Here is a 21495-nt window from a genome sequence, read left to right as displayed (position 1 = left end):
TGAAGTTTATAAGCATAACTCTGAATAAGCCTAACTTAGCCTAGATCCACAACCTAGGAGGCAGCGCACATATCGCATTAAGGCAAGATGAAGGTAAATAAATCGAGCATAAGGGACGCGCTCGCGCATTGAGGTAAGACCGATTAAGGGTCAGGTTGTTAAAATTGACTCCTTGGGAAGTTAAAAAAGTACCTCTACACCGTAAGGGACAAAATTGAGCGCCGTTGACATATATTATATATAAGAAGAAAAAAATTCTTTCTTGCATTTTAACACGGCTTACTTTAAAAACATTTTTATTGATCTTAAAATTGATGTGACTTTAGCTTGAGCGAAACCGTCTTAAAATTCAGCTTGTTTGTCAGATTATTATTCTTAAATTAATGAGAACGAGCCGCAGCAAATCTACTTGTCGGCGCTTTTCGTAAAAGTTCATTTGTCGTAAATAGTCAAACTATATTAATTTCGGGTTAAGCACAATTTCCATAATAAAAGAATTTTCACTTAAATCTTTCAATTATTTTGGCCATCATTAGATCACGTTCGTTGTGAAAGGTACTCAACAAGATCTTAATAACACGTTGATCTGTTCTAACAAATCCATCCTTCTCAACTCTTTTTTAAATTTTATCTTGCATTATTGATTCACGTTTCTCCATAAAGAAAAATTACAGATCCTTATACAATGTTTAATAAATAGTAGTAATTTTATTGGTTTTTTAATTTTTTCTTTTTGCTGGCAATCAGTTTAGATCATTGCAAATATACTTAGGTCTTTATGAACTGTTTTAACATAGTCATCTTGCTTATTTCTTTTTTAATTTTTCTTACAATCAATGAATCACGTTCGTTGTGAAAGAGAGAACAAATCTTTATGTAATTTTATACAAATAAAACAATTAATTTTAACTGGGTCATCATTAAATCTCTTTCCTTATAGAGTTAGTTAACGAGCCTTTATAAACTGTTTTTAATTGCCATTACCAGTCAGATGAATGTTAGCCATTAACACTGAAGTACATAGACGCACTCCTAATTATTTTTATAATAACATATTTAATGCTGTCAATATTGCAAATTAATTATTATTAATTAAACTTATGCGATATTTGCCACTATAACGCAAAAATATGAAAATGAATTTGTCACTTAAAATAAAGCTATGAAACTTTGGAGATATTACAAACTTATAACAAATTTTATAAATTTAATTAAGTATTCCTAAAGTATTAAAAAAAATAATTTCACTAAAAACACTAGAGGTGCAGATTCCAAGGTTTTATAAGTTATAAATAAACGTTATAAAATATTCAAAACACTATAAATCTTCTCCCTTTTTTAAAAAACTTGAAAGAAAAGAAATCACCGAAGTTTCTTCACCAATAAGAGAAGAGTATTCTGAAAATAAACAGTTTTTACTAAAACTATAAAAAAAATAATTATAATACGAGAGGAAGAAAATAAGGCTTCAAAACAGTCCTGAGATTCGCATTGAGCGCTGATTGTTTTAAGCATCTGATAAAAAAATTTATATAAAATATAAATTATCAATATAAGTGAATATCGATTAGGAATCTAGTTAAAAGTAAGTTTATAAAACAATTTATTTTGGAAAAAAGCAGTAAAATTATTTTAAGGATTTATTAAATGAAATTAAATAAAAGAAAAACTAAAAAAAAAGTAAAGAATGTTTTAAGCATTTGAATAAGAGTAATAAGAATTAAAGTGGTTATAAAAAAATTAAAAAAAGAAGGAATTGTTTAAAAAACATTAAAAAAATTAATAAAAATACGTATTTTTTTTTAAATGAATAGTAAAAAAACCTTTTTAGCCATTTCTAATAATTGAAGATCCGCACTGCAAAAAAGTTCATACAGTCGAGGAGATTTCAAAATTTTGTTTTTCAAAGAAAAACATTCTGCTCCTTTTGTAAATTGTTGAATCTATTAATAAATAAATAAATATAAAAATAAATAAATAAATAATAACAATAACAACGCAAACCTGATCAATAAAAATCCAATAAACAATGAATGGCTTATAAACGCTGAAAACGGCGGGTTCACTAAAATTGGTTAAATTAAAGTTGCTGGGGTTACGAGGGCCAATAAGTTTCTCATCCGTAGCTTCAGAATTGTATAACGAGTGAGCCAATCTAATAACGCGCTTTAAAAACTCGCATCGATGCGTTAGCCAATCATCATGAGAGAAAATAAAAAGAGAGAGCGCGAGGAAATAGAGCGCGTTATCGGGAGAATCCACTTCACTAGAATTAAGGAAACATAAATAATTAATAAATTGAAAAAAGGAGATATAATAAATTTGGAAAAGCAAAATATTATTTATTAGCAAAATAAAAGAATGAAAGAATAAAGGTAAAAAATACTACAAAAAATGAATAAATCAGAAAAATAAATTTATTATATTGTAAGTAAAAGTAAGAAAGAATATTGTAATAAGTAAAGACTAGATATCACAATAAAGTAAAAAAATAATATAAAAAAATAAAAATACAAAAAAAAGCAAATAATATGTATAATTATTTATAAAAAAAAAGAAAAATAAAATGTATTATAAATAAAAATGATAAATATTATCTGGTATAGAAAAAGAAAAAAAATATTATAATTAATAAAACGCTTTACGTTTCATAAGTCTCCAAAAAAGAAAACAAAAGCGGTGCAAAAACTTTACGTTGGTCACCTTTAACGTCAAGCAGGTACAACCCTACAGGCCATTTATTCAAAAAAAAATATTAAAGTCAAACTAGCCAATTATATTACATAAAAACTTTAGTTTTGTTTATATCAATAAATATAATGAAAGCTTACAATTTTAACTACCAATTAAGTTTTAAAATAGTATATATCTTTTTATTTTATCAAAAGTTTGAAAAATTAATGGTATAAGCGAGAGAAGTTCTATAGGTCAAGTATTATTATATATAATTATAATTTAAATAATAATAGTATTATTAATAAAATAAAAATAGTGAACCCACCAAGTTGAAGTTGATAAATCACAAGACCAATATTGCTTTCTCTTCCGCCTCCTAAACTGTCTTCGCTGAAGGACTATTTATTATTCAGATTGTTATTTATTTATTACTATTAACACTAATATTACAGTTAAAGTATATTTTTATTTATTAATATTTAGAAATACTTTTCGGCAGGCAAAACGTTTCAACAATGTTTTTAAGTCGTGGACGACACAACGGAAACGCGCCAAATCGTTCGAAATGGACATGCGGCAAAAGTATTTTTCCACATAAACTTCACAAATAATAATAATTACAAGGATATAAAAATATAAAGTATAAGTAATAATAATTATAAATTTATATAACAGTAATGATGGAAATGTATTATAAATAATAATTATAAAATATAAAAATATATAAATATAATGATAGTAATATAAAGTATAAATGATAAATAACAATGAAGGAGTCATAGAATAATAATGTTTACATAAAGAATAAAGAAGGTATTATAAACCATAATTATACGCAACATACATAATAATAATAATAACGAATCTATAATTAATAAGTACTAGTAAAGTAATATATATATTATATTTCCAAATAAGGGAGTAATATAAGCAAGGACTCACTGGGATACATGTTATTATTTGGGCCGCAGATTGGAAATAAATTGTTCGTCTTTGTATTATCGTTACGAAGAGTGGCTCCTTCCCATTCAGAAAGTGAATGTCTTCCTTTAGTTTTGTCTAAAAAGTAAATATAAAAACAAATTTAAAATAAAAAATATAATAAACAATTATAGGAATAATATGAATAATTAAATAATTAAATACAGAAACACTAATTATATATGAAAAAAAGTGATATAGATAATATAATAACGAAAAAAAAAAAATGAAAGTACCAATGCGAACTGCTTCTTCGTGGCAAGAAAAATGAACGATATTAAAATGAGAAACAGTGGAATATCCTAATAATAATAACAAACATAAGGAAGGTTAAGGAAACATTTATAAGAAATATAATAATTTTAATATAAGGAAAATATATATATAAAAAATAAATATAAAAAGATAATATAGAAAAGTTTTTATATATAAAAAAAAAGCATTAAAAAAATTTATAAAATAAAGTTGGAGACATATACGAATAAAGTAAAAAATAAAACGGAAAAAAAATATAAAAAATTGAGAAAAAGTACTTAAATAAACTATTATTTCGTTTAATATATTTTTCAAGGAAAATAATGAACCTTGAAAAGGATCGTCCTTAACAATGCAAAAGTCACTGTTCTTCCGATCCAATAGAGATGCCGAGCGGCCCAATAGAGGGGCCGACTGAGACAAGTTAGAAGATCCTACACAATCGGAACTGTCGTGAGAATCCTTAGCTTCTAGCATATCGGAGTCGTCTTTAAAAAGAACCAATAAAAATTAAAATTAACAAAAATAATAATAAATTACTTTTATTATTGAAATAATAAAAATGGTAAAAGTTACGACCAACCGAAAAGTAGCATAAATAAAACCGATAGAAACAAAAACATAATAGTAAAAATGAATGCAACAACACAAAAATATCAGAAATTATTAATAATATATTTGAACCAATAAAAACAATAATAAATAGGAGATACCCAATAGGATTTTTTTATAATAAACGTAAACCCCTAAAACTTCTTCACTCTTGTAAAGGTATCCTTCCCGGCAGATGAGGCACGTGTGGCCAGAGTCTTCAGCTTTGTTTAGGTAAACGTTTAATTTTAATGAATTCATAAAGATATTAGTATTTCTTTAATAAGCAATACACAGTAAATTTAAAAAATAAATACTATATTAAGTAAAAAAAGGTATTATAATTATGTTCATTACTATTTTATTATTACGGCTATTGGACTTTAAGAATGCTTAATAAAAAATAATATTTAAGAAAGACGAAAGGAACAATAAAAAGTTTTATGTATAAAAAATATAGATGGTAATATTTAATAATAAAAATAACAAACATAATATTAATGATAATTAAACAATAATAACAATTTAATAAAGAGATAATTTAAGAAACAAGAAAAAATGTTTATAATAATATTGAAAACATGAAAAACAAAACTTTAACAGAATTAAAAAAATATAGGTAATTGATGAATGAAGAATTATAATGAATAAATCGATAACTTCATATTAATAATAGAAATATTAATATTTCTATAATATTCATTATAATGATAAACAAAAACCCAAATCCCCCATTCCTATTGGCTCTTCAGCAGGGACGATAATGGTCTTTCCTTTTTCGGTTTTAAAGCCCATTTCCTTTAAAAGTTGATTTCTTTTGGCTAAAAAATAATTTACGAAATTATTATGGAAAGTAATGATAATAAGCACCAAAAAAAGGGAAGTAGGAGTAATAGATACAGATGACTATAACAAAAAATAAAAAATTTAATAAAAGACATTAAATAATCATTAAAAACAAAAAGAAGCAAGGAACAGAATAGACAGTAACAAAAATGATTTTTAAAAAATTTTATAAAATAAAAAAAGATATAGTAGAAAGGAATACACATTTAATATTATAACATATCACAGAAAAAACAAAAATAAAAAATATATTTATCACAATAATAAAACTCGTTGAAGCAAGCAATAATATGGGAAACATAGTATAATACATAACCGCTAACGAATTATAAGAAAGAAATAGATTCAACACACAAGATATAGAAATGATAGCATTAATAAATAAAATGGGTACAAAATTATATTTAATAGCAAAAACGTTAAAAATTTAATTATTAAAAAAACACAATTAGTAAAACAGTGGTAGTTTTAATAAGAATTTTATATAAAAACTTGTATAAAATGTTTCATTATAATTCTACAAAGTAGTAAATTATCAATGAATTTTTTGAAAGCCGATAAGATACTAATTACAATAAAAAGCAGAGTTAGAATATAATAACCACTAATAAAATAAAAAAAACCAATCACAATAATAATATAACGGGCATTAGAAATAGGTTGGGTAAACGTTTTTACCGAGGGCAAGTCTCCTATTGGAGGCTTTTGTAGCTTCCCGAACAGTTTGAACTGCTTCATTTATAACAGGATCTGTTAAGGATTCCAACAAGTTTTCAGCAAGAGTTCTATTAGGCGTAATTATAAAAGGTACATTATATAGAAGAATAAACAAAATAAATAAGTAGGATAGTACAGTTAATAAAAAAATAAAAAATTTACAAATGAAACATATAAAAAAAATATGAAAAGTTTATTTATAAGAAATAGTTTAATAGAAGAAGGATATTTTAATGAATAATAATAAATAAATATAAAAATATTATTCACAAAAAAAATATACAAACAAGTACCCCACATCTGCTCGCTTTGATTGTTTCTTTGTAGCGCAAACACTATCCAATGACGTAACGCGTTCTAAAACATGAAGAGGTTTAATGCATTTCTGTATAATTTTCTGAGATGGAAGGTTATTGCGAGCCATTCCTATAAAATAATAACGATAGTGACAATAATAATAATAGTTATAATAATTATAATAATAAAACCTGCTAAGAATTCTAGTGCGTAAGGAAGAGAAGGTTTCGAAAGAAGTTCAGAAATGTCATAATTATCATGCGATACTCCATTATTATCAAAAATATGTTCGGGAATACACTAAAATAATTAAGGGATATAATGACATATTTAGTATTTTTCATTAAAAAAAAACATTGAAAACCTCGGAAATATAATTCACGGCATTATCGACTATTCCTTGTCTAATGATGGCCATCTGTATTCAATTAGAATAAGTATTAACAAATTCCTATAATACCCCTATATTAATATATTAATATACCAAATATATTTATAATTATTATATATACTTTAGAAATCACTAAAATTCTACCATTATAATCTTATAAATACGATATATATTTTGTATCCATTGGCTATTGTTGTCCTCTACAAGTATTTTTAATAAATTCACCAGTATAATAATTAAATATATTTTTATAAATATTGTTTTACTGACTTCTGTAAATTTCAATTAGTAGAAGTATGATAATTATTGTGATTAATACCATGTTTACTTTTATTATTATAGTGAATGTGGAGTATCGATTACTAGAATAACAGCATAAGGAACATGAAACTAAAACAGCGCCAAATTAGCTTATAAAAGTTAAAATAACCTTCAAGTGGGTTCCTGTTGAATTTTCTTTAAGAGAAGTGACCATCTGGCAAAAGTGAATCATGCATTTTTCGAGTGAAGCGTCCACGTCGAGGCGCTCAAAGTTAAGAGAAGAAAAGTGGGACAAAAGGAGGTTAATATTTGTTTCTCTTCCGTAACTATTTTTTATATTTTATGAAAAACAACAAAAATTATAGCGTAGAATGATATAAGTATAAATATTATATATATAATATAAAAGTACAATAAATAATAAAGAGAAATAATACGTTAAGTAGGGCAGAATGCTGGCCATGGCTTTAGACACTTTGTTATTGGCCGTAATTTCGGTGTCATTCATTTTCTCTAAAAATACTGAAAGCTGGTAGTCCCCAATAAGCTTTTCATGGTCTTGAAATAGAGAGCCGTTAAGAGGAGTAGAATAAAAGTTTTCATTGGCTGCCTCGACAAGCGTTTCTATAAGGAGAAGAAGCCGGTGGATAATGTTTACGTGCGCATTCTGCACGTTAGAAAAATTTTATTGGCCAAAGCGCTAACAAAAAGGAAAAATAATAAACTTTTGAAAAGGCATTTATTAGAGTGTTTAGTAAAAGTTCCACAGCGTTAAACTGTTTGTCGCAAATCAAAGCCAGAATATTGCTCTGATATATATAGTAGTGATGATAATAACTATAATAATAATAATAGAAACAATATTGTAAAATAAAGTTCACCAAACGATCAACATTATTAAAAATACTTTTATCATAGAACAGCTCAAAAGTTTCAATATTAGCAAAGTTAAGTTTTTTGAAGCTTTAAAATCGACGATATCACTTAGCATTTTTATCTAGACATAATAATAATAATAAAATAATAATAATAATAATAATAATAATAATAATAATAATAATAATAATAATAATAATAATAATAATAATAATAATAATAATAATAATAATAATAATAATAATAATAATAAAATACCATTATAACTAGCCCGTCGCACTGCTGCAAGACTTTTGTTATTTCATATTTTAATTCTAATGTCAAGAATAAATGTACAGATAATAATCTTTAATTATTATAAAATTCATACCATTAACATTATTAATATAGTTATATTAGTTAACTATTAATAAAGTTACAATAGTTTATTATTAATAATAGTTTTTCTAGGTTTACTATTAATTATTATTCCACCGTTCACTTCGTTATTATTACACACAATATAATTTTCGCCATTCATATTATTGTTAACAATCAATTAAACTAGAGCAATTCTATAATTACTATTCATAATAGTTTTATTATAACTATCATTCTAATATTCATCATTATTTCTCCATATTATAATATATAATATATAACTTTCAAACATTATAAAACAATTATTATAAACAAACATTAAAATTTTTTTATAGAAGTTATAAGAAAACTTATCAAAAATAAATATTATATAATAATGAAATTACTTAATCGTTCCAGTTTATTTCTTTATGTTTTATAATATATATGTTAATTTATATGATATTTATATTGAAAATACCATAATTTGTTTATTATTATTATGTAACAACTTAATAAATTCAGTAATATCGTTATGAAAATAAAAGCATTAAAAAAGTGAAAAGCGGCCACCCGTATTAACATCCTCATCATCGGAAGCTTCAATGGAGTCTACTATATCTTCAGTGGCTTCGCCGTCCAAACCTTGCAAGCGGTAAACGACGACCATTGGAGGAACCTTAAAAAGGAAAATAAAAAAAAGATGAAAATTCTTATTTATAAAAGTTCTTATGGGTCATGATACATTTTGAAATTCAACATTTTCAAAGTAGATAATTAATATTAGTGAAATAAAAAATATAAATTTTTATTTGTTATTCGTTTCAATGATTTAAAAAATCCATTTAATAAAAAAAAGTCAGTACTTATTTTAATAGGCTAATATAAAAAAACCGCAATTTCATACATTATGACTTAACGACAAAAATGTATCGCTTTTAAAAAAAAGTCTTTTCATTATTTTTTAGGTTAAATTATAATAAAAGTATAAAAAGTAAACAAATAAACTTTTGTGTTCGGTTTGTTAGAGTTGATAAAGTGAGGCTTCCAAACGTGTTCGTATACACCTTCAACAGGCAGCTCTATCATTAAAAATATTGACATAATTTATATAGATTGTTGTCATGAGAAAAGTAGAAAACTACGGAATAACAAAGTTAATAAAAAACAAAAGATGATAATAATTTGAATAATTAATATTTTGAGCTTCAGTAAAAAATAAGAAAAAGTAACAAACAGAAACAATATAAAAATTGATATATAATATTAATAATAATAAGGATAACACTTTCAAACGATAGAATGATTACAAGGGAATAAATAATGAAAAATATATAAATCCTAACTAATAAAAAATTAAAATAAAGCAAAAACTTGAAGAAAAGTATTGATAAGAAATAATGTATACCAAGTTTGATGATTTTGTCGTGGACCAAAAGCTCCATGCCAAAGTCGTCTTCTACTAAACTAAGTAAAATCAATAAATAAAACGATTATAATTATTTAATAGTAAAACTGATTCAAAAAATAAGTAATAAAATCGGAACAAGTAAGAACCCAAAAAGCTCCAGCTGTTCACAAATCCTGTTTTTTATATCACGCATAGTTGGCGCTAAAAGTAAAGTCAATGATAAATTAACCAATAAAAAAGAATTAATGAAGAGAAAAAAAAACTTTCTGCGGAAGAGTCTCCAGTAGCAGTTACTTTTGAGTCTTTAGTGATCAATTCGCTTAAACTATTATGTATAGTGAAAGTAATAAATAATAATAAAAATAATATATAATAAAACATAATAATAATAACCGATAAGGATTTTTGGACATCCGTCCTCGAATAAACTCTTCTTGGGTTGATTTTTTTTCTAAAATAAGTAAAACTTCATTTTTGGGGGGATCCGGACAAATGATATTGCAGAGTTTTTCAAAGAGAAACAGTCTAGTCAATAAAGAAAAAGAACACGTAACAACGACATTGGCCAAGAATAAAAATTAAGCGGGAGACCGAATATTGCCCTCGTAGGCTCGTTTCGAAAGACTTTCAAAGCACGCAATTATAAAACTTTGTGCTTCATTTTTTGAGCCTATTCATGATTATAAAAAAAGTATAAAAGTTTAAAAAATACATAAAATATATTATTTTTTACTATTATAATAAAAAAGATAAAAATAATAATAAAATATATACATTTAACTATAATTATTAAGATATAATAAAAAAAAAGTATACATGCGATATACTTTTAAAAGAGACATAATAAAAATACGTATATATATATGCCGTTTACTTAAATGTTTGAAAAGTAATAAAAAAAAAGTTATAATAATAGATAAAAGAAAAGCATTCTATTAAAGAATAATAATAAAAAAATTTATTAATATAGCAAAAGTATAATAATAATAAAAGAAAAGTAACCAGTGGTTAGTTTGTCAAGCACAGAATTTAATGAAGTTTCAGCTTCGCTAGTAAACTTTGTTCGGTTATATAGGAGGGATCTGGGGGATATATATAGGTAAAATAAAGTTTTATTATAGTTATTATTATTATTTGTACTTATTTACTGTTCTCACATATTATAAAATATATTTATTATAGTCACTTATTATTAATACATTTTAAAGCGTAAAAAAAGGTTTGTAATATTAATTATTGAATTTACTTATTATTATAGAAATATAACTAAAATCTAATAAATAGTGAATATTGTAGTTACATATGACATATAAAATTAAAGAGGGATTATTAATATTAATATTAATATTTCATTGTATTTACGTATTACTATTATAAATAATATACTAATAATAAAGATATTTATTATTAATATTTAAATATTAGATTTACATTATTATAAAATAATAAAAATAAAAAGTTTTATTGCAGTCACTAAACATAATTATTAAATAAGGTATCATTAATTATAATTTTAACATCTTATTAGTAAATATAAGAAAATTATATAAGTGTTATTAATATAATAAAGTTATTGCATTTATTGATTATAATTATTTATATTAGTTATATAACGATAACCTTAATGTCAGAAAAGCATCAAAAACGATAGTGACAGCATTAAGTTTCTTGAAACGAGCGTACACACTTGGGTTGGTAATAAATTCAAGAAGAATTGTCGAATAAACTTTCATGGCGAAGCCTGAAAAGTGTTAATATAAAAGTTTCTCTAATACTAAAGCACAAATAATGTTAAGAATTCTAGGGAATATTGGTTATAAAAATAATAATAATATAAACCGGTCTCTAAACGAGGCTTCTTATTGGTCGTTTCTAAAATTTTAAGTTTTTCGTTTTCATTCGAAATATAATAGCAAAGAAGCGGCAAAATACCTCGAAAAGTCTAGATATAATAATTATAAATAAATGATGTGCTAACAGCAAAACTATAATTAATAATACTTGCATAATTAATAATATATTTCATAAAATAAATAAAAAAGATATAAAAAATACAGCTTATTGGAACATAGAATAAAAATAAAATATAATTTTATAAAAAAATATAAAAATATAAATAAAAAAGAATAATAATAGCTAGACTAAATATACACGTATTGAATTGTATAGAAAAAGTATAATAAAGAAGAGTATATAAATAAAATAAAAATATGTATAATATTATATAAATATAATAAGCGAATAAGAAAATAATAATATAGTTTAAAGAAAAATGCTAGAAAAGCAAAAAATAAGAATGTTAACCTCAATAAAAAAAAATTTAAGCAACATTTTAATGCTTTTTATATATAAAAAATGAAATAAAGCCGACATAAAATAAATGCAAAAAAAAAGTCTGGAAAAAAAGTTGATGGCTTATTATAATTTGCATAGATTTACTTTTGCATAATAATTAGCGAATATTTTTTCTTTTAACAGACCCAACCGCATTTACAATATTTAATTATTTTAAAAATTTAAATTTATATAGAAAATTTAATTTTTAGTTTTAAAATCTAAAAAAAAATTTTAAAGTAAATATTTTAGTGATATTATTATACTTTCAAAATTTATAATCAAAAAGCGTCACATTTTTAAAATTATATTTATAATTACAAATTTTAAAAGTTCATGTTATCATATTTATAAAATAAAATATTATTTTAAAAGTCCTTTATAAGTTTACATTTATTATTTATTTTTATATCTTATATAAATATAAAAAAATAAGAAAAAAATATTAAAGATTTTATATACAAATTTGATATTATTCTTATTGCATTCTTATTTTTAATTTATTTTTTTATACTTCATTGAATAATATGAATTTTTTTTTGTTTAAAACAAACATTTAAAAATAATTGGTACCAAAAAAGGTTTTTCGGTAGCACCTTCAGAGAGCACCATAAACAAATTCACAAATTCGCTAGAATGTGTTTCGGCTTCACCAACATTTCCAAGAAGACTTAGAAGAAACTCGAGGAGTTTGAAGCGCCGGAAAGGAGTTATGACGAGCGCTTGTATAAGCTTACAAGTAGCAGCTATAAATTTAGTGTACACGAATGAAATTTAAACATAATTGATGTAGTATAAGAGAATATATATTAAAAAAAATATATAAATATATACATGACAATTAAAAAGTATGTGTTATAAATATATTAAAAGAAATATCAAACTTAATAGAAACTTATTCTGCAAATAAAAAAATATATACACAAAAAAAATAAATGAAATATAAAACTAAAAATATAATATATTATTTAAAAAAAAAATGAAAATAGATAAATATATAAATTAATATATATTTATAATAAACAAAAATTAAAACATGGAGTAAATAAAGATAAAATAATGGAATAAGGTATTAAATATAATAAGAATTAAATAGAATTATTAAAGTTAATATATATTATAAATATTAATATTGAAGTAAAAATTTTCTTATATATAATATTTATGCATAAAAATAATGCGATAAAATAAAACAAATAAAGAATTTATCCAAAAAATTATAAATAGGATAATAAATTTAAAATAGTTTCAAGTTAACAAATATAAAAATGTTTAAAAATAATAAACTAAAGTTAAAGAATATAAACTAATAAATGTAAACAATTAATTAAAATAGAAATAAAAATTCCAAAGAAATGAAAAGAATTCACTAAAAATATGAAAAAAAGTTTCTAAAGCAACTAATGGTTATGTGAAAAATTAAAACCTTGAGGCAAGAAAGAAAATAAAATAGTATTTATATATAAAAATTTATTATATTTTTATATAAAAGAAAATATCTTTTAAAAAAAAATAAAGAATTCATAAAACAATAAAAAAAATAGCAAAAAATTTCGTAACCCGTAAAATATAATTAAAAAAATCAAGTAAAAAAAAGATTTAGAAAAGTTTATTCATATATTTTATTATATTATAATAAAGAAAAGTAAATAAAATGATTAAGTTAATATTTATATAAATAAAATATATAATTTGATAAAAACTTCGTAATTCAGGAGAAACGGGAGTAAAAAGAAGCCGCTTCAGCAAAAGCCCCATAGAATCGCCATTCGTCCGCTTGATTATAAAAAAACAAAATAAAAATAGTGATGGGAAATAAGTGATAGAAAATAAATATCCACAATCAACAAAGCAATACAACTGACAAAAGGTTAGGAAAAACAAGATAAACATTTAAAAAAAATATTTAAATATGGAATACGAAGAATTATTTTAATAAATCACTAGAAATAAAGAAAAGTATTGCATATATATTGATAAAGTAAAAGTATAGCAAAAAAAGATTGAAAGTAAATTAAAAGATACAGAGAATAGAAATATGCAACCACACGGTAAAAATAGCGAACTAAAAAATAAAAAAAAATTAAAAAAATAGTGAAGTTAAATAAAATAATACTGAATAAAATGAAAGCAAAGATATATAAAGAAATATAATAAAGTAAAAATAGACGAATGATTAAAAATTAAAAAAAAAAATTCAGTAAAAATTAAATGATATAAACCAAAAATTAAATCCAATAATTAAATGGAAAAGCAAAAATAATAATAAAAAAAGGATAAATGACAAAAGTAAGAAAAATAGAAAATATAAAAATAATAGAAAATTTATAATAGCATCTTAATATTGAAAGCAATGCAAACTGAATAGCTGTAGAAAAATAACATAATAATAAAATGTACAGCAAAAAATATTATATGAAAAGAATAAAATGCAAAAAAAATTATACAGTAAAGATAACAAAAGCATAATTAAAAAAATTAATTTTAAATAAATCATAGTAGCAATGCAAAGTGAATATTTCAATAAAAAAATAAAAAAAGAATGGAAAGCATAGAAAAGATAATTAGTATTAAAAATAAATTTTAAAAAAAGTGCACAGATAAATATAAGAAAGTTAGATAACAAAGCAGTACTTTTCCAAAAGTTCTATGAGTTTTTTGTTTCCAACTTAAAAAGTATTTCAACTTTTCAGCGTACAAGACGTCAGTGCTTACCTTAATAAAAATATTCACAAAAAAGTTGATATTAATAAAGTATAAAATAATTTTTACACTTTTATTTTATATTAATAAATTAATAATACAGGGATACAGGGATTAATATATTTATACAGAATAGATTTCATTATATAAAAAAAAATAATATCAGCTGAGCTAGAAAATTATGGATCCATTTAATTAATATATTGTTGTTATCAATATAAAAATTTTCTAATTTTTTAATATTTTCTTGTGGTTCCTTAATGTTTAGTAGGAAAACAGATATACTAAATATTATCTGACATATAATTTTTTTTTTTAATAATAACAATAATATAGTTATAAATAGACAATTCATAAAAAAAAAAGTACACAAAGATAAAAGTCTTCTAATGTTAGGAATATATACAAAATTAAGGTTTCATATTAATTTAATATTTTTTGCTATCTTTAAAATATAAATTTTATTTTATTAGTTATGAAATTATAAAATTATTTACATATAAATTTTGGACCTTGTTATAACGGACACACCATTTTTTAAAGGATACGTGCTCGTCCTTCCAGTCAGCGTAACTGGCCAATAATAGTAGTTCCATTTCGCAAGAAAACGAAGGCAAAACGTTTTGTTCAAGTAAAACGCTATTTTCGATTTTGCATTGGGTAGTAATAATGTCCAATAATGGAAGAGTAACGCAATGAGCCACCAACGGGCCAATTTTATCAATAGACTCTTTAAAAATTCCAAATACTGGAACAAACACAATATTGAATTAATTAAAAAAAATATAAAGAAAAAGTGTACTAGTTTTTAATAAAGATTCCCAGTAGCTATCTATATCCAGAACTGCGCTTAACTCTTTTAATAATAAAACATTATTATAAAGAAAAACTGTGAATCCATTGCATCCGCCGGCGCTAAGAAATTTCTAATAATATCATGTAAAGAAATTAAAAAATAAAAAAAGCGATAGAAAAGTAATAATATTCAGTAAAATTATAGGAGCTATTAAAAAAATTATATCAGAAAGTGATAATAACATTAAATAAAAAAAGGACTATAAAAATATATAAAAAACACATCCTCATTCACAATAAAATTGTTAAACAAAATATATAATCATTATAATTAAAAAAAAGACAAGAATAACATTAATATGAAAATAATACTTGCAAGCTGCTATTTATTAAGTTGAGAAGGAGTTTCAGTAATTCTTCGTCATTTTTAAGCAACAAACACAAAAGTTTTCTTTTCAAAACGTTCAGGTGCGGGGAATGCCGGAACGAAAAGTATATATTCTTTATATAGAAAATAAAAAAAATTAAAAAATGACAATATAAAAATATTGTTAAAATTGGAATACCGCAAAGTAATTATGCTAAACATAATATCAATCAGATAGCCACGTTATAAAATTCGGAGAATAATATTAATAGAAACTATATAAAATAATTTCAATATAAATGGCACAAAAACATCCAGACCAATCAGATTTATAATGATTTTTATAATATTCGCAGAATATTAGACATTACAAAAAGAGAAAATAAAGTTTTATATAAAATTTTATTTGATAAAAAATATTATAAATAATGAATGAAAATATTAAACCTGAGTTTGAGAAATCAAGTTAACAGATGAAAACTATAGAAAGAAGCGAAAATGTAAAAACAAAAAAATTATTTAAATAACTCAAAGAAGCCAATAGCGAGTAGACGATAAAAAGTAACTAATAAAAGAATGACACATAATACTTGTTCGTAATAATTAAAAATAAGAAACATTAGAAGTTTACTAAATACTAACCAATAAACATTCATCTATAATTTTATATAGTTAATGAGTATAATAAATGCAAGCACTATTAACAGTCACTGATGGCCCAATAAAATAGAGGCGGCAAGTAAAATTCGATTAAAAATTATTACTTTTCAAAAAAATAAAATTATTAAAAGGACCTTCAAAAGATTTAATGAATCAGAAGGGCAGCTAAACTTTGGGGTTTCCAAAGAAGAGTAGTCAATGAAAATCCGAAGGGCATTAGCGAACCACAAATTAGAACAACCCCAGCAGGATGTAGTAGAGGCCACTGACTATAAATATATAGAATAATTCATTGGCTCATAAAACGTAAGGATAAATTCATCAATAAGAAAAGTTATCGACTACCAAAAAAATAAATTAAATTAGTATCACAAAAAAAAAAGTAAAAAAAATAAAACTAATAAGTTTAAAGAAATACATAATAAAGATTTATATGATTGGGATTATAAATAAATAAAAAAAGGTAAAAAGGTAAATAAATTTAAAAAATATAAAAGTAAATAAAAAAAGTTATATTATAAATAAAAGTAAAACATTAGTAGTAAAAAAAGATATAATTATATTATTAAAAGCAAAAACTTACTAAAAATAGGTGCTACAAAGCGAACATAATAAGATTTAGTCAATTAAAAGAGAAAAGGAAGTAATAAAAGTACATACAGCATAGTTATGAGCCAATGAAGCTTCTTCAAAGGAATTTTGGTAAGCACGAATTTTTTCCTTCAAAAGTATAAGTTTGTAAAAATTATTTACTACTATTTCGTGCTCGGCTTTGCAGTCTAGTAATAATAATGATGATGATGATGATAACGAATAAAAAACAAAAAAAAAACCAGAATTGTATATTTTTTGAAAAGTCTTTAGAGAAGAATCACTATTGGGCCTATTCTATAGGGAAAAAAAAATTTACCAAAACTTAATGAATAATAATCACAGCAAGAATAATAATGAAAGTTTACCTCTGGAACAAAATATTCAAGAAGTTCTCGCTTATACTCCATTAAGCGCTGCTGAGATGTGTAAATAGTATTTAAATACTTATCAACCAATTCTTTTGCTTTGTCCTGTTTAAGATAATAATGATAATAATAAGATTGAGTATATTAACAAACCAAATCATCGTCATTTTTAATAATGAAATCGTCGACAAGAGCTCGCTTACAATATAAAAGAAATTCAAACCTAAAAGAAATAATAATAATTATAATGATAATAATAATAAGAATAATAAGAATAACAATAACAATATGAATAACAATAGTAATAATAATAAGCAACCTTGCGTATTTGCAGTAACCGCATTCGATGCAAAAAAAGGCCTTCAAGTTTTCATAATAGATACTACGACAAGCACGGCACTGATGAGCAGTTTCCCAACAAATTCCGCAAATACCTAAAAAAAAAATTAAATGTTTGATTATATAATAAATAACAAAGTTATAATTACAAGTCAAAAACTTAAAAACTATTGAAAAAATTTAATTTTATATTAGTTTCATTAAAAATTATTTAATCTGGTGGACATTAATATACATAAAAAATGATGTAATAACAAGCAATAAAGATATTATTATTAGTCTAAAAAAAGTAGGAAATAGAAAAAAAAAATACATTAATTATATTTATGTTTCATTAAAAAAATAGTATATTATTATAGTGAAAATTTATAACTATAGATCACGTTGCAGTGTACCGTGCTTGTCAGTAACTACTTTGTTGCAGCGAAGGCAAACTAAACGCTCAAAAGCAAGACTCGGACTTTCATAAAAAGCACTAAAATCAATCTATAACATAATAATAAAGATAATATTCCATAAATAACAGTAAGTACTATGAACCATGAGGTTATTAGCTACACACGGAATAGGAAACTCGACTTTGAGTTCTGTTTGGCCAGGAGAAAAACAAGCAGTTTGAAGTAGACGCCACTCTTCCATACGCCCTTGGAGAATTTTTTTAGTAAAACATAATAATAAAAGTATGCTTTTCTTATGAAAAATTTTGTAATTTTTAATGAGCCAATTAAAAATGAAACATTGTAAGTCCATGGGCGATTTATTTATAAAATCTAATGAGCGAATAAATACCAAACAGTTAAAAATATATATAAAATAGGCTTATTAGATGCGCACTCAAATAAGTGAAACCAATAAATATATGCAATTTAGTTTCAATATACATTAAATATAATGCTTGAATATTATAATAATAAAATTTCTAAAATAATACCATTAACCAATGGCAACTGCTTTGAATGGAGAACAACACACATATAAAACAATAGAAACATTCACTAATTATAATAAGAATAAGCTGCGTAAAGAATTTTTTTAAAAAATAAAGCTAAAATTTCATGTTGCTTAATAAAAATTTGCCCGAAATATTGTGAAAAATTAAAAAATTAAGATGAAAAAGCTAAAGAACGACACTATATAAAGTTCATTAAAACTAATGAAAATTATAAAATAAGAAACAAACCGAGATAACAATTTCAAAATACATAATGAGCTTAAATAATAATATATAAGAAATTGTATCCTAATAACTGCGTTTTTCATAATTATATATAATAAAGTAAAGAAAAACATAATCATAAATGTAATATAAAAATAACGAGCAAATCAGTATAACATAATAAAAAATTCATGCGAGAAAACCTTTTAGTTCGCTGATGCTTCCCACATTATTAGAATTGTAAAAAATTTGTAGGGTTTTTATTTGCTTCAATGCTATTTATATAATTCATTAAAAAAAGGTAATATAAAAAATAAAAACCAATAATAATACATATAAATACATTAAAATTAAAACATAAATAAATATATAATATAATAAAAAGAAATTTTTTTTCTACATAAAAAAAGTTACGTGAAATATCGGAAACTTTCAGAATAATAGAAGAAAGCTTTTGTGAAGTCTTTAGTTTGATCCATTGAGCGTCTTTAGTATATAAAAAAAGATTTGAAAAAATTATAAAGTAAAATTATTTACACAATTGCGTTAAAATGATTTAGAAATCATAAATTCAAAAAATAATAATAAAGTAAAATAATAAAGAAAACAAAAAAAATTAATAATAATAAAAAAATTTTAATGGCGAGTAGAAAATAAATAAATATCATGGATTTTTTTTAAGGGCAATACTATAAATTTAGAAAACTATATTAAAAGATTATGAAGACAATACATTTAAATAATAGCAATAAAACATTAAGAAATTGTTAAGATAGAAAGTAATATTACGAAAGAAATCCACTAAAAAAATAATTAAAAAGTATCGGAATATAATAAAAAATTAATGAGTGACTAAAAAAAAATGGAATATGTATTTTAAAAATAGAAATGTAAGAATAATATAAAATAATAAAAAATTATAATATTTAAGAAATTAAAAGAAAATTAAAAAGGAAATACTTAATAAAAACAATATAAATAAGAAAGTATCAAATATAATAAACAAAAAAGAAAATAGTGAAGTATACTAAAAATTAATGAGAAAAATATAAAAGTGAACACTTTATTTAAAATAATAAAAATTTACTAAAAGGGATAAGAAAGTTAAAAAACTTTACTATATAAACAAAAAGAAAATATATCAATAATAAAGTACACATTCCGTAGAAAATAATGAAAATTAATTAAAAAAATATAAAGAAGTTACAAGAAATATAATTACAACAATTTTAATAAGTATAATAAAAAATAAGTAAATAATAAAAAAATAAAAGGATATATTATACGTTTAAAGTTAAAGAAAAATAAACAATATTTTTATAATATAATAAACAAGAGAAAAATGTAAAAAAATATATATAAAGTATATAATGTAGGAAATTTATTAAAATATTTCAAAGAAAATATCAAATAAACATAATTACATGAAAACTATAAATATAGAAGCAAAAAAAAACATAAAAAATATAGAAAAAAGAGACAAAAAAGTATTATAAAAGTATTAAAACAGTTAAAAAGAACATGAGACAAAAAAGAGAGGGAAAGTATTAGCTTTATAAATAAAAATAAAAAAAATAAACTACAAAGAGTTCAATAAAATAATAAATAAATAAATAAAAAGTAAATCCCAATTAAAATTATTATAAATAAATACATAAAAGTTAATTTCTGTAAAAAAAATACAAAAGAAACTGTAAGAGTAATCAAGAAAAATATTTATAAAGAAATGTATACTAAAAGTAAAAAAATATAATCTCATAAATAATAAATACAAAAAACATAAAAATGTATAAAAAACTTTATAATAGAAATAAAATAAGTAACGTTATACATAATAATACTAAAAAACAATAAAATAGAATAAAGTAAATATAAGAAAAAAATTTGCAAATATTAGAAAAAAGAATTTTAAAAAAAAAGCCAAAAAAAAGTACGATCAGTATATTTTGTTTCAGCGGATATTTGAGTCAATAAGAGTTCTTTATAAGGCTCCTCAGTAAAACTAATGAATAAATTTTAATATGGCAAATAAAAAAAAATTATAAAATAGTGAATTGGTTTCTTAATATAATAAATATAGCATTAAAGTATAGCAATAAAAATATAATTATAATAAAATTAGAAACACTATGAATAAAAAGATATTATTATATAATATCATAAATAATGAAAAACTCATTAGTGATAGAAATTTATGAAACTATCGATAATAATAAAAATACATAAATACAATATCAGAGGTTACCAAATAATAAGGAAATATAAAACCGAAAAATTATTAATACGTAAAATAATAATTATTGAATAGAATAATAATAAGATATTTTAAAATAACAGAGAAATATAATTATAATAAATATATTATATTAAGAATGGTTAAATAAAATATTAAGGTAAAGGGGATAAAAATGTTGAGGAACAATTCATAAAAATTAAAAATTAATAGTTAATTATAAAAAAAATACTAATTTTATAAAGAACTAATATTTAATATTAAAAAAAAGGCTTAAATAGAAGGAAGAAAAATAAAGAAAAGATGCA

The 21495-nt window shown here is 22.4% G+C and overlaps 1 protein-coding gene across 1 annotated transcript; it reads right to left on the bottom strand.

The window, feature by feature from the left end:
- Positions 1-971: 971 nt before the first annotated feature.
- LOC135145753 (probable E3 ubiquitin-protein ligase DDB_G0283893) lies at positions 972-20952 on the bottom strand. The gene is made up of 49 exons (XM_064077899.1): positions 20889-20952; positions 19369-19440; positions 19158-19229; positions 18339-18442; positions 18194-18284; positions 17779-17893; positions 17613-17682; positions 17460-17564; positions 17334-17388; positions 17161-17279; positions 16635-16769; positions 15846-15974; positions 15481-15604; positions 15191-15426; positions 14610-14690; positions 13679-13751; positions 12549-12721; positions 11481-11583; positions 11262-11382; positions 10644-10723; positions 10233-10311; positions 10035-10166; positions 9905-9966; positions 9788-9842; positions 9639-9697; positions 9239-9312; positions 8804-8909; positions 8150-8205; positions 7923-8012; positions 7741-7824; positions 7453-7682; positions 7185-7341; positions 6728-6781; positions 6555-6663; positions 6360-6492; positions 6028-6134; positions 5220-5324; positions 4626-4727; positions 4242-4400; positions 3894-3959; positions 3619-3735; positions 3166-3275; positions 3002-3074; positions 2646-2727; positions 2005-2266; positions 1824-1943; positions 1449-1515; positions 1367-1398; positions 972-1032 (listed from the first exon to the last, which is right to left on the bottom strand). Exons 4-49 carry the CDS (start codon positions 18435-18437, stop codon positions 1006-1008), a joined length of 4818 nt encoding a protein of 1605 aa, XP_063933969.1. The 5' UTR covers positions 18438-18442; positions 19158-19229; positions 19369-19440; positions 20889-20952; the 3' UTR covers positions 972-1005.
- Positions 20953-21495: the final 543 nt, after the last annotated feature.

The sequence above is a fragment of the Zophobas morio genome, unplaced genomic scaffold, assembly GCF_036711695.1.
Source record: "Zophobas morio isolate AGI-343-1 ecotype UQ-CSIRO unplaced genomic scaffold, CSIRO_AGI_Zmor_V1 ptg000179l, whole genome shotgun sequence".
Classification (NCBI taxonomy): Eukaryota; Metazoa; Arthropoda; class Insecta; order Coleoptera; family Tenebrionidae; genus Zophobas; species Zophobas morio.
This window is presented reverse-complemented; position numbering and strand designations above follow the sequence as displayed.

Excerpts from the sequence above, each read along its gene's own strand:
- LOC135145753 (XM_064077899.1), bottom strand. The coding sequence starts at position 18,437 with ATGGAAGAGTGGCGTCTACTTCAAACTGCTTGTTTTTCTCCTGGCCAA. Across the intron at positions 7,825-7,922 it reads TGAGCTGTTCTATGATAAAA|AGCAATATTCTGGCTTTGAT; the intron begins GTATTTTTAATA and ends TATATATATCAG. Across the intron at positions 3,960-4,241 it reads TAAGGACGATCCTTTTCAAG|GATATTCCACTGTTTCTCAT; the intron begins GTTCATTATTTT and ends TATTATTATTAG.